General features: G+C 40.4%; 1 protein-coding gene across 6 annotated transcripts in view; it reads left to right on the forward strand.

Annotated features, from left to right (window-relative positions):
- The window catches only part of LMO3 (LIM domain only 3), a 60,010-nt gene extending 46,557 nt beyond the window's left edge, over positions 1-13,453 (forward strand). For all 6 annotated transcript variants that reach the window (XM_068191920.1, XM_068191923.1, XM_068191921.1 and 3 more), the window contains 2 exons: positions 1-9; positions 9,048-13,453. The exon at positions 1-9 is cut by the window's left edge and continues 117 nt beyond it. In XM_068191920.1, coding sequence (XP_068048021.1) covers positions 1-9; positions 9,048-9,153 — 115 coding nt within the window. In that variant the 3' untranslated portion in view covers positions 9,154-13,453. The remainder of the gene's footprint in view (positions 10-9,047) is intronic.
- The last annotated feature ends 1,279 nt before the right edge of the window (positions 13,454-14,732 follow it).

Genomic DNA, 14,732 nt, shown 5'->3' on the forward strand with positions numbered 1-14,732 from the left:
TAATCAGAGGTAAGAGAATTTCTTGGGTCTGCTCCATAAGCTAAGTGCTAGCTCAGCACTGGTGTGGGCATACATTCCAAGGAGGAAACACTTTGCAGTAGTAGAACCCCAACACGGAGAGCAAGACCTGGATGCTGTTCCTGGGACTCACACAGAACATCTCTCATGACCTTGGCCAGAAAACTTTTTGTGTCTCAAATCCCGCATCAATAAAAAAGAATAATGTCACTTCCTCTCCTTCAAAAGGCTGTCTGTCAGGTTTAATTAATTAATATTTATAAAGGTCTTTGAGATCCTTTTCTGCAGAAGAGCATAGCAGTACCATTTGTCATTATTGCATTAATTTCACTTTAATTCTTCATTTTTATCACATGTATTTCTTTTAAAGTACACATTGTTTCTTCCTGTTGCCAGAACTGTAATCATTTAAATTTAAAAGATGTTGTTCCCACCATTTCCTCTGTAGCAGCATTGGACCTCTTACAGTCCTATTTTTATTTCCATATCCAAACCGTAGGTTATAAAAATCCCAAGGATCCAAACCTGACACCCTGTTCTGAAGCATCACCCATATGGCACAGTTGGAGAGCGAATGTCAAACATGGTAAAATTGTAACATCTGATTTTCTCAGAGGTGAACAGAGCCAAGTTTATACCAGCTACACTCCGAGTGTAGCTGGAGATTTCACTGGGAGCTCCATTTATGACTCCACCAGAGGTGATAGCAGCTTGGCCAGGGACCTCTATGAGGTCTAGGAAGCGAGAGAGCCAATTATGTCCACTCCTTAATGTCCCTATTATTTTCAGTTAGTTTTCAGTTATTACATGGTCCTATTTAGCATTTTATAGCATTCATATTATTTTTCATTTCTTCAGTTGGGAAGAAACGCAAGATATACATTTTAGGGAAGCAATGAAAAATTAGGAAGATGATAGTCTAACATGAGGAAGTTAGACACAGCTCTGAATAAGCTTTCCTAACTCACTTTGTCCTACAGTGTATTATTTTTTAACATTGTAGTCATTTAAAAATCAAACATCCCTAAAGAACCATAAAATGTACAGCTGCTAATAAGTGTAGAACACTACAATTACGCTCTTTAAAAAAAGCCAAATTGACCTTTTTCATCATGTTGCATGGGAAATTAAAATACCAGGCAAGTAATAACCACTGCTTAAACTATATAATAATGCAAAGTAATTATAGGTTCTAATGCTATTTAAAGTCCTATATCAATTTTGTCTTGCCACAGAACTGAGAAGCCGAGCAAGGCAGGCAGAGGCTCCCACAGTACCCATTTAAGAGGCACACACAGAGTCCTGGATTTCATTTCCTAAACCCTTCACATCCTGTTTTTTTTTCCAAACCACAGTTCTGGTATCATTATTAAAGCCCCTAATATATTTCTGTTGTTCGCTTCATTTATTACATGCCATAATGGGGCTGCATATCTTTAGTGTTGGTTATGCACAATTAGCACTTAGTTATTGTCTTGTCACTTCAGCCCATACAAGACAAACTTCTTTAATGTGAGAAGTCAGCTAATCTTCATCAGTCAAGCAAAGCAGACAATGTTTGTTAGCCGGAGTGCAAAAGATTTTCATCATAGTTAGCACTCTTGGATCCGAGGAAGTGAACTTTCTTTTTATTCCCTCCCTCCCCTGCCCCTCCCCCCCCCCAAAAAAAATAAAAACCCACAGCTGCTATGAATATTTTTAATATTCCTCTTTTGCCATTACAACTGCAAACTAATGTGCAATTTCACTTTGCAGCTAACACACATCGTGGTGTTCCCTGGGGCCGCTGATCCCCCCGGAAAAGTGCTGTTAGATGCTTCTGAAATGGAGCTTAACTGGGTTATTTAATAATTCTCAGCCTTTATATTCCTCAGACTTCAATCTAATCTTTTATTTGATTTTTACTTTGCATGTATTTTGGGCAAAGGGTTGATGAAATAGTCTTACAGGTGTCTTAGACTGAGAACAAAAGAATGAATTTACCTGAAATACAGTCTAGTTCATCTAGTGAAAACAGGGAGTGGTTGCAGGAGTTTCAAAGAATTTCAGAAATTCTCAAAAGTGACCCTAATTCTGATTCTATTGCAATAGCTCTTGTGGAGCCTAATAAAGCAGACTGCTTGTAGGGTTCCTTTCTTCCTCACAATTTGTGACTAGTGACCCTCTGTAGAATTAATTTTGTTGTTTTTTACAAAAAATCCTATTTCATGGATGCTCCAACATAGCTCTTCTGTGGTTCCTATGGCAAAGCATCCCACTGACTACATTCTTTCAATAATAGATTCAAATCTTCTGGTTTTTGTTACTTGAATATAGATTCAAATCTTCTGGTTTTTGTTACTTGAATAACAATAAACCTCCACATTGTTAGACACCTGGCCCATCAGCAGCTTGGGGGTTTTTCAGATCTACTATGAAACAGTTTTTGTTCTCTTTTTGTGAAAGAAAAATCTTGTCACTCGCCATTTCATTAATAATTTCTGTTGTCCTTTAGGATCATTTTTTCTTCCTCTGCTCAAGCTAATCAAAACCACACAGCAGATTCTGAGTGAGGATGTGTTTATAAGACTTGAGTTTAACTGTTTTAATTTTCTGCTGTCCCTCTGTATACAAAATAATGTTATTGTGGGGTTTTAGATTTGCTTTTTCCTTTCACTCCAGCCACTAATTCCACCAATATGTAATTTATTTCTTGAAGAGAACATTTTTATTCACAAGCAGATCAAATATATCCAAAAATCACCAACGGGTGTGTCAAGGCCCACCAGCTATTGCAGCACTTGTTTAGCCTTATTCCCCAGTTTCGCATTTTCTTCCCCCATTAAAATTTAAAACCTTTGGGTCCTTCTCTACAGCAGTTTTGCAGAGTATGTAGTGCTCTCTGATTCTGTGTTTCATTTTCAGTTACCGTCTACCATTCCGGTTTTTTTTTCCTAACAGAATGCATGCAATGTTCATGAGAACACAGAACTGTTTCCTCAGATTGCACTACTTTGTCTTTGCCAACGCTGAATTTTTTTCTGATGTTCTGGGCCCTTGCTCCTTCCATCTCCTTCTGCTTTCCAAGCTAGGTAATATTTATATTAGCACACATCTCACTGCTCCTTGGGGCAGCCCATCCTTTGGTCTTGCTATTGCATGGCTCTCGCAGTCCTACCCTTTAAACAGTTGATCCTGGCCCAGAGAGATGCCTGCCCTTTTTTGCCTAATGCTCTTTGTCACGATTCAGTGGCTTTTCTGCTTTTGTGGACAGCTTCACTGTTTGATTACTTTTGAGTACCTACACCTCACCATCCAGTGCGAGTCTCGGTGTGGATGGTAATTAGGCTCCCTTCACTTAAGGGGACTTTTGTTCAGGCCATGAGCTCCACTAACATAACATGCCAGTCCCTTTATTGGCCTCCTGAATGTGACTTTTTCAGAGTGAGGAGAAAAAGGCATTGTCTCACCCACTGCACTCCAGGAAGACAGACTGTGGACACAGGCCTGACAGAGAGCTCCTGAGCCACTAAGCCTGGTCCCCTGGTGTCAAATAGGCACTGTCTCCTATTTTCCCTTTCATAAAGCTATTCAGCTCCAGGATCTAATTGCTCCAGCCTGACAGTTTCTGAGATATTTCCCCCACGTTTTTCTTGATACTGATGCTTAAAGCTGTAGCAATTTTTTGTGAATATTAAGCTCTGCTCCTAGCCTAAAGGTTTTAGCATCCTCTTATCTCTCATGTCTCTGTCCAGCTTACTCCTAATTTGAAGTTTTTCCATCGCCTAAGTACCTGCAGAGCTTAGTGACAGTCAGATTGATGGTGTGAGAGTGTGCCCCTTTCTTCTCTGTAAACATATTTAACTTCTCCTCAGAAGCCCTTCGCCCCACGTTGACAGTAACCTCAATATACCTAATTTCTGCAGAAAATTTAAAGGTGGGGGGGGAAGGAAACCACTGGAAAAATAAACTTGCAAACAGACACTGCCTTTCACACTTTGTCAGGCTGCATGTGTGTGACTAACAAAATGGAGTGGAAAATCTTGCAAGTGGGCTCAGCTGTGTCTTTGGCACTTTTGACACTTTTGACTACAGCGATGATGTCAGCCTGCCTCCGGCTTTCCCACTTCCCCGAGTTTGTGTGTCCTTCCTCTCACTCTGCCGGCATCTTTAGCGCCTTGTTCCCTGCTCCTGTGATATTTTCTCCCTGCCGTTTGAAGTCAGCTCAGAGTATGGCTTAAAACCCCCATCTGCTCTCGTTGAGAGGTGTTTAAATAGCCTGTTCTACCCTTCTATCTGAAATTGCCTTTATTTTGATAGAAACTGGACTAAAAATGGTTGCATGCTCATTGAAATTGCTGTCCTGATGTAGCTGTAAACACTTAGCTCCAGTATAAACTGTAAAATGCCCACACAATGCTGCCTTTGTTCTCTGTCAAGCAGGGGAGAGGGAATACAATGCCAGGGACATCCTTATTTCAAACACCAATATTAGATTTTTGCATGAGTGGTCATTTTATAAATTCTGCAGGCCTGAGTACTGCTTATCTTCATTGTATGTCTCAAAATTTAGAATACAAATTAACATATTGTCCATACCTGCTTTTTATAAAACACTACATGAAAAGCACACTGAGCTGAGGTTTGCCATTGGAAGTTGAACTGGGATTCTGTGTCTGTGTATCCTGGTGAAAATGTACAAACTCAGGCACAGCTTCCACTTTCCAGCCTTTGAAATGGACATTTTGACAGAACCCTAGAATTAATAAAGGACAGGTGTGGACTGATGAACTGTGGTGTAAAAGAGTGGCTTTGTTCTCTCAGTGATGCACATAGATGAACGTTAATGTGAGTTGTACTGGAAGCTCAGCATTTAAAAAGAGAGGAAAGGGGAAAAGCAGAGCCCAAGTCATTGATTGCAAAAAGCAGAGGGGAAGGGTGTGGGTCTGGTAAGTCTGAACTGTCTTAATCCTCAGGAAATCAAATAAATGCTTCCAGATTTTGTTTCTTTCTAGAGCCACAAGGCTCTGGCAGATCAGTACCAGAGGAGGCACACACAAAGCCATCTTCCTTCACAGCAATACTTCTCTTGCTTTCTTAAGTAGTCTTCAGTACCTTGACACATGTCCTGTGCATCAGAAACGATGACAGACAGCAGTGAGATCTCCTTAAATATCTGTTCTGAACAATGAAAGAGCTGCTTCTCAAAATAGAAGTTTTATTCTTCTTGTGATTAGTCTAGGCACACCTTCCCTTCCAAACAAGGTGATAACAGAGGTCATTTTGTAATATAAATGGCCTTCCTTTTGCCAATGTAAAATATGACAGAGGTTCTAGGATGTAGGTTAATTATAATGGTCATTCTGCTAATGTCACAGTCGTGTCAAAAGTACTATTATCAATTTATGGTACTCAGTCCAACCTGGCACGTTAATGCAGCCTATTGTATATTCTTTCCTGTTAATCTTGCATGCCTATTACAAAAAATTGGGTGAGGGTTTTAGGGAAGGCTGAAGACTACCATCTGCCTGCTAGAAGAGTAATAATCTTGCCTAATTATATACTCCTAACACAGTGGCATCTTAACATGCTCCTCGACTCCATTTAATATGTGTGCCCAAATTGTGCCCTGATTTACATCCTATGCCAATTCCATAAAAAAGTGGGAGGCTAGGCTTCAATTTACCCTCCCATTTTAAAGCTGAGCCAGGTTTAAATTTTGCCGTGTGCAAACCCAGTTTGTAGTGGTTACAGATCTTTCACTTCAGGAGAGGCTAAATCTGGTTTTGAGAGTCAAATAAGGTTGAGGGTGTGAACGGCCAGAATTCCTCATACTTCATCTGCTTACTTGCCTTGTCCCACTGTACCTGGGAGCCAGTATGTCGCCCTGATTTCTTAGGATTTTCTAAAGCCTTCTGAATTTACATTCTTGTAGAGAACTTTCTCACACAACTTTCTGTAAACAATCTATTGTTTTGCATTCTTTCATAGAGGCGGAGAAATTTGATACACTGGTAGTTTGTCCAGTGTCGTTGGAGAGGTGGCACGTTCACCTTCCAATCCACTGGCACCTTTTGAGAACTATAAATGATTGGAGTCAGAAAAAATAAATTAGTCTCTTCGTGATGACCAAAGCTGTGGTGCGTCGTTTTTCCCTGTGTCCTCTAGTGACACCAGTATGCCAGGATTATATGTTTTTCACCTGGTGCTTACCTCTTTGTCACCCAATGAGTGCACAATTCACACATTTAACTCCCAGGGGCCCACGCAAGCCAAATATGCTTGTCACCGTGCTTGCATAAAATGAAAACAACTGCAGAATTTGAACCCTAAACATCAGGAGCAACAGGTTTCCCCCAAGGCACGGGGGACCATCCAGAGGATGCCTTCCCATGCAGGCAGACCCCAGCCCACAGGTTGTCAAACAGGCAGGCCACTGGCGGCCTCTGCCCGGGCACAGCTGCACACTCGGAGCACACGGGATCCGTGGAACCGTGTGTGTTTGAAGCCACTCATGCGTAAAGCTGTCACACGCCACGCAGGCACAGGTAGAGCACTTCTGGCCCCACATATCAACATTGCTGAAGCAAAAGGCATTGACACTTTTTATTGGGAAAGGCATCCTGACACTCCCGTGTAGCCCGTGCAGTTTAATTCAAACTGTGTCGCTTCTCTGAGGGCTGAGAAACAAAATCCTTCAGCCAGGATTTTGCTGCAAACAGTGTTGCATGGAGCCACGTGTGTTAAGTATTGCCACGCAAGTGAGTTGCACTTCAGCCGTGTATTTTTTCATTTACTAAATGCTTTTAAAAAAATTAGTTTGCTAAGGCCTGTCTTACCCTGGAACAAAAGGAATACACACAGCTGAACATTCTCAGTTCAGACTTCGTGTTTTCTGCTGGGAGCAGAGGTGGTTTCATCTCCCACTGATGCACTGGCGGATTTTCTTTGTTTTTTGTTGATTTTAAATGCGACTTCTTTGGGAAAAACAAGCGTTACATGTTGGCACTAGTTACGACTCTTTTACCTAATCTTGTAAGGCACACAAAAGAATTTTTCTCAGCGTTGCTGTCAATGGACAAAAATACAAAAGATGGAAACTAGAGAAAAACACCAAAGAACAACCTTTATGTATGAATTCTGCATTTCAACATAGCTACTCAAAATCATTTTGTCTTGTTAGTAGCCTAGCATACTAGGATTGGGGTATAGGAATAATAGGAACTTCTGCAAAAGAGTGCTGACCATAAATAAAGATTTCGGGATCCTCCCATAATCTCTATTTTCAATCATCAGCAACAGCAGGCAGTAATCCCACAGAAAAAAAAGAAAAAAAAAAAAAGTCCACAAATAAACAAACCAATTTTCCTTTAAGAGCAGAGCTAATTCTTTTCAATCCACTTTTTTATTACACTATTTTCCCTCTATCTATTTAGCTAGCATAAGGATAAATTTCCAAAGCTACCCAGTTGGAAAATAAATGGGTTCACTGTTTGTCTAGCATTCCAATCTTCACAAATGTAAATCAGTCCAACTGCTACTCATTTAAACCTCCAACTTCACAAAACATTAAAGGACTGCTTTCCCTACACAATTTAATCTGTAACAATTCACCAAGATTTCTGCTTGAACATCATTAGAAATTGACTATCTGATAAAGACAGACCACTATCAGGGTCACGTGGGTCAAGCTGTGTCATTTATGGAGTTTTACTGGGTCAACTCCAGCAGGCACCACTATTTGAAGGTTAAATTGTTACAATTAAATACATATCCAGCTATTCCCATAGCTGCTGTGCTGTTAAATCTACCGTAAACAACACAAGCATTTATATCTGACCCTAATTGTGTCCAAGATGTCACCATTTGGAAATTATATTAAAAAAAGGACATTATAATCCGTTACACATTAAACAATACTTCATGTACTGAGATCCATAATTAGCTGGTAGAAGCTGGTATCATTTATTCACATCAGCGTTAGGTGGTTCATTTAGGTTACTTTCTTTCATTTTAATTGCAATAAGGCAAGCAGTGCTTCCCAATATATTTCATAGCTGGAGAGTTCACTACAAACAAAGCCATGTAACCCTGCCAAGGCAGTCACTAGGGAAACTTTTTTTTTCTGCATTGGCCCCATTCACTTCTCCCTAAGCATCTTCCAGAAGAGTGGCTTTGTCAAGGGGAAGAAGGAGGACTGCAGGGTGTGTCAGGGAAGAGCCCTCTTAAATTCAAGCATATATTTTTAGCTGGGAAATCCTACTTAACTGGAAGTTTGAAGTCAGCCAGCCAGGAGCGTTATTTCGTGATTGTCCTGCTCATCAGAGAAAAGCAAAAGAAATCTCTCAGTGGTGTTTTGCAGCAATCAGATTGTTCTGATGCACGTAATACTGTAACAAGGTAGGTGCACTGATACCACGAGAGAGAGAGAGTAGTTAGCTGAATAACTAGATTTGTAATCAACTCCTATAGGGGAAAAAAGGAAAAAGGAGTCTTTTTCTGCATGCTTGCGTGTCTCTGGTTTACATATAGTTTACAGTGAGTGTAAAGTTGTGTGTGTGCTAGAAGCAGTTCTCAGAATCACCATCTTAAATCTAACCTAGTGAAATATCCAACTGGAACATGACAAGAAATTCTTACTAGGACACGAGACAAACACAAGATATCTCAGACAAGCTTTCCACTGCATGCTTTGCTATACTTTGTCTTCCTTCTGGTTAGCAGGACACTTTTCACTCAGCTCAGCAGCCTGGGATATTTATTGTGTTTTTTGCTGTGTGCCAGTGACCTGATCCAGGACTCCCACAGCCCACGGTGGGCTTTGAATGAGGTCTTTGGCTGGGGAAGCAAAAGTGCCTGAATGCACTAGATTTTGTTGAAAGCACAGGATTAATTGTGGCACCAGGGCAATTCCTCTGCTGGGCTTTCCCACATGCACATGTGGGTGCTGTCCAGCCAACACTTACTCTTCAGCCCTCACCTGTAAGCCTATATCCCGCCATCTACCCTCAAACTCTCTTTTTCTTTTCTCTTCATTATTTTAATTTCAGATTTTGTGTTGGAGACAAATTTTTCCTGAAGAACAACATGATTCTGTGCCAGACAGACTATGAGGAGGGTTTAATGAAAGAAGGTTATGCACCCCAGGTTCGCTGATCGGATGCCACATCATTAAGAATAAAAAGCACTACGTTCTTTTATCTTTTTTGCTCAACATGTATATAAGAAATGACACAGGAACCTACTGAATAGCATAGATATAGGGAGACAGAATGGTTGCGTGAAATAAAAGGCGGACTGCATCTGTATGTAGTGAAAATTGCTCCAGTTCAGAGTTGAATGTTAATTAAAAAGGTACTGTATATACAGCCGGATTCTTTTTGCTTGCTCTTGGGATTTTCAGTTTGTCTGGGGCCTTTTTGTTTCTTTTTGTGTCACTTGGCATGAGATGTTTATTTTGGACTATTGTACATAATGTATTGTAATATTTGAAGCACAAATGTAATACAGTTTTATTGTGTTACCATTTGTGTTCCTGTTTGCTTCTTTGTATTGTTGCATTTAGTACAATCAGTGTCTAAACTTACTGTATATTTATGCTTCCTGTATCTACCAGCTATTTTAAATGAGCTGTATCTTTCTAGTAAAAAGCATTAAAGAGCAAATCCCAACCGTTATGCTACACTTAGAGCTTAAGAATACTGTTTACATTAAAACTATTTAGAAAACTAATAACTAGCAGCACCTGCTGCTAATGATGCTATGGTTAAGGGTCTATCAGCACTTCTCTTATAAGCCTCTATTTTTCAGGGGTTAAGCATCTGCTGTTTAATTGCATGGATTTTCCTCAAAGAGCACTTTTATTTTACTACAAAATTTTGAAAAGCAAATCTGACTGGTTTGAGCTATATTATAAAAGGTGCAAAAGTTAATGATTTTGGGTGCTGCTTTTGTGCCCCTTAGGCATTCCAAATGCCTGGATTTGATTTTTAATTTAGCTGGAAAAATTAAGCCCTAATGCAAACCAGTGCCTCTGGGTATCTTATTTTATATATATATACACACATATATATATATAAAAATATATATGTTATTTTTCTGAAATCCTTAATTTGAGGGGGGAGGAAAGGGAGAAGATTTTTCTTTATATGCATTTTAAAGAAGTCTTAAAATTTGAGGGGTCTCTCTCCCTCATCTCCCTCTCTCGTTTTCCCTTTTTTTTTTTTTTGGTTTAGTTTTTTTGTTTTGTTTTGTTTTTTGTGGTTTTTTTTTTTTTTTTTTTTTAATCAGGGCTTAACCCTAATATGTTTTCTGGGGCTACGTCCTCAACAAACCCTGGGAAGAAAAAAAAGTGAAATTAGAAGGCACTGTAAACAGCCCCCTCTGAGGGTCTATTTACACTAAGGAAACGACCCCGAGCTGACACTGGGAGAGTGACTGGTTGCTAATTACCCACCTCGGTGAATGCTGAAGGTAATTTAAATGCTGATGTGGATGGGACAAAACTTAGCAATAGCAAGCGAGAGCTACCACACTCGACTGCACAGGTACCTTGCTGTCCATGCCAACATCCTACAGGTTTGTCCCATCAATACTGGCAATTAAAATCCTTCTGACAGAGGTGGAATCGCTGCTGACAGCTCCTGTTGGCAATCAGTCCGTTTTCTAGGAGAGGTGGACTTCTTTTAAAGCCATGAAGCTATTGCATCAGCAGGACGTCCCTAAGTGCTCACACCCCTGACAGAGCTTACAGGTGTTTGGCAAAGGAAAGCAGGATGAATGTTTAAAAAGTTGTTCAATGCATATTTATGTCTTGTCTGTTTGCCACTGTAATCTAGCTCACCGGGAAAACAACCTGTATTAAAAACACACAAACAAACAACAAAACAGTATTAAGAAGAAGGAAAAAAAAAAGCCAACAAGAAACCCATTATACCCTATGTTGCTATGAAGCTAAGCTCTTGTTTTTATTTCGAGTATGAACCCGTGACTCTGCTCAAGCTGACTGCTGTCCTTCCCTGCTCTTCCTGTCCTGTTGCTGTTTCAGCATGTTTTTGCTGGGGATGGTCAAAGAAGCTTTGTAATGCAGTGGGGAAATTCCTTAAGTGTATGGTAAGAGCACACTGCACAGTGGCTTGACTTAGAAATAGATATTTAGTTTTAATGACTATTGTTACAGTGTTCTTTTTTTCTGGCTGTGAACCCTTTTGAAAATAAGCATGGCTCAGAACACTTGACTCTGACTCGTACAGGACCAGAAAGAAATGCAACAGCTCCTCAGGCTGCTCTTGTTAATCAGAAGAAATAGCTCCACATAGTTTTTCAAATTAAATTTAGCCCTCTTTTGTGGACTATCTTCCTTCCTAACCTTGAGCACAAGTGTCTCTTGCACTCCCTTCCCCAGTCCCTTAATGTCTTTGGGATAACGAAGCAGTTGGTGTCAGAGGTACTATTAGGCTCTTACAGACCTACTTCAGTGCAATAAACAAGCTGTCCTTTCCATGAAGGTCAGGATGGACAGAAAGGGAAGAATCATATTATGTTGTTTTGAGCCCAATTTCAATTTTCTCCTCCAGCCCCTCTTGGGTCTTTCCATCAGAAATCGGGAAGATCTCTCTTCTGCTTTCCAGTAGTAGGCTGCAGAAGGGATAGAAATCCCTGCTTCAGAAATGAGAAAGAAAGCTCCTTGGCTCTGTCTTTGACTCCCTGTAAGCTTGGGCAAGTCACTCAGCTTCTCTGTGCCTCAGCTGTCCCCGTGTGTCCAATGGGGCTAATGGATACAGTGCTTTTGTAAAGCATTTTTGGCTCTTCAGAAAACCAACAGCCTTGTGAATGTCAGGAGCAGCATTAGGACAACCTGGGAGGAGCAGAGCATTCCCAGGAGGTAAGCACAGGTCTGAGGCAGGAGAGCACCAAAACCAGCCCAGCCTGAGGAAGGCTTGGCTGGGGATGATGGCAACTAAACACTAATAGCGCTGTAAATGCTCAAGGAATCTCTCATTCCCACAAAGTGCCACTGCTCAGCTCTTTATGGAGCAAATGAAGAGAGGGAAATGGGAAAAGAGTGGCTCGTTACTACATGCAACATGGCTCATATGTGCATTTTGTGACCTAGGCTCAAAGTGTGGAAGAGGAAGATGGTCCTGCAAGGGAGGAAAAAAAAAATAGTCTCACCATTCTATCAATCTTAATTGATGCAAGGATAAAGAAATACGGATGTGTTTGCAGTGCACAATGGTATGGCATTGCTTTGAGCACTTTATGCTCATCTCTCTTATTCACATACATATCTAATATTTGTATGTAGAGGATACAGGATAAATTCAGGTTTGTTGCAGGTCAAAGATCCATTACACATTTTCCTGTATTTCAAACTTCCTTCTTGCCTGGCTGTTAAAATAATGGCTGAGAGTTGAAATATTTAATGGAAACACTTACAACTCCAATGAAGTATATCATCATAAGTCAATACTGGAGAGAGATTATCTGCCAGGCCACTTTAGTGATCATTTTGACAGAGGTCTAGACCATTCCTTTGGGTTGCTTTTTGTTATCTGCCTTGGTTCTCCTTCTCCATCACTGTGTGTGTCAACATGCTGTCTGCATCCAGCAAACCACTCTGATAGTGACCCTTACTCAGTGTATTTGCCAAGCAGGAATGCTTCCACTTGTGCCTCCCATCTTTATCTGTACACATCGTGAAGTTTACCCAGACAAAAATAATAATATCAATTTTTTTTTTTTAATCTACTACAATCTACTTGGATGGCTGGTTTTGAGCCATGTGGAAAACTAAAAATTATCAAGCCTTGATTTTTCAACTGTGAAGAGCTCCTCTGACAACTGTATCCTGCTGTGTCTGTTATCTGCCACAACTGGTGATGGATCAAGACAGCCTGGATTTGGCAGAAACAGTGACCAGGGCTAAAAGTTGATCTATTTCATGATTGTGTTTTTCTATTTTCTGGGTTGTTTGGTGTTTTTCTTAAAGCACACTTTCACGTTTTTCCTATCCTCCCAAAATGTTCAAGTTTTTGCTCACATAATGTAAATAAAGGAAAATCATCCTGCAATCCCTCAAATGTTCCTAATTGCCTACACATAAAATGACTTGGGGAAGATAAATTGAAAAGTGGTCAGTGAGAAGGGAGACTGGGAAAAAGAAACAAACAGGGACTGTGGCAAGGTTTTGACTGTATAGATTTTAAAGTACTTTAAAGGCTTTTTCAACGTAATATGCAGCAGCTTCTTATAATTTTCTCAGCAGTAGGTAGTTTACAGTCATCTGTACCTAGAACAAATCTTGTCAAAAATGAAGGTCTGTAGTGATTGCTGGGTATAATTTTATACATTTAGCTGATTTTTCTGAAAGCTTCCACTGTGCTGCTGTTGTCAGACTAAATTATCAATTTAGCCATTTGTTGTTCAATGAATAAAAAACTCCTATGGCATTGGAGATGTTGTGGTTTCAATAAAGCAAAAGCTTTAACAAGTCAAACTATACAAAGCAAAGTGTGTACTGTATATAAGAGCAGTGTTTTTATTCCTTTAAATGCCACTTTAGATTAAAAAAAAAGCCAATTACATATTCACTTAACACATTCCTCCTACTTCAGGCCAATGATGCAGTCCAAACCTGTTTACTGCTCAGTACCTTGGAAAAGGAAACCAAAATACAATATGTGCAAGGTAATAGGCCATTAGCACAAACATGCTCCCAGTGAAATCCTTTGTGTAGGCACCTTTCTAAAGGCTGCCAATTGCAGCTGATAGAAGTATTATAAAGGAAGTGATTTTAATACTATTTAAGGCATTAAAAGCTGAAGAGTATCTGTTTAAGGCATTAAAGTAAGAGCTGCATGTATCTAATACCTTTTAAAATGCCCTTCTGCTGATTTATATTCATCCTGAACCTGCTAATAATGAGTATACATAAGCAAATACCATCTTCCACCTATTCAGCATGTCATTGATATGAAAGCCCCAGAAAATATCTCACGTAATCAGTGTGTTCAGAGAGTTATCTAGCACAAATTACTCATTAACTCAATAGCACATAATAAAAAAGAACATCAATTAATTAATGAGTCACCCTCAGATCACTTTGATTACAACACAGCTCTGTTGAAACAGCGGTTATAAATGGAGCTGCCTCTCTTTATTCATTGTTTGCAATTGGCCCATTATTTTGCAGAGACCAGTGTCATATTTAACACATGCCTGCAGGTAATTGTGTGATTAGTTTCATAAATGAAGATGCAGAGGGAGAACACGGAGTGCCTTGCTCGGCGGCCGAGTTGGAAGGTGCAGGAATGCGGAGCTCTGCGGCAGCCGTGGGGACAGCCTTCCTCTCCCTTCCCCTCACAGCCTTCACTGCACGGCCCTGGTGACAGGACAACACCCAGAACTAGTCCTGCAGACCTCTAATCCAACCCAAAAATCTCAAAGCCCCAGGAAAACACTCATGATTTGGGCCTCCCTCCTCCATGGATGTCAGTCTCTTCTCCCAGGTGACAAGAAACGGGACAAGAGGAATGTTGTATTCCTCTGGGAAATGGTTTTCCCCCCCACCCAGAGACCCCTGTAGCTTTGGCTGAGAGCCAATTATCTTTTCCTGAGCAGGAGTCTAGGTAAGGCCCTGTTCTTCCTTGTTCACCCCCTTTCCCTCTTTTTCCCCTGGAAACCTTCGAGAATAAACGTCTTGGACTACATCAGGGGTTAGAGCCTCTTTTGGA

The sequence above is a fragment of the Anomalospiza imberbis genome, chromosome 5 (genome assembly GCF_031753505.1).
Source record: "Anomalospiza imberbis isolate Cuckoo-Finch-1a 21T00152 chromosome 5, ASM3175350v1, whole genome shotgun sequence".
NCBI classification, from domain to species: Eukaryota; Metazoa; Chordata; class Aves; order Passeriformes; family Viduidae; genus Anomalospiza; species Anomalospiza imberbis.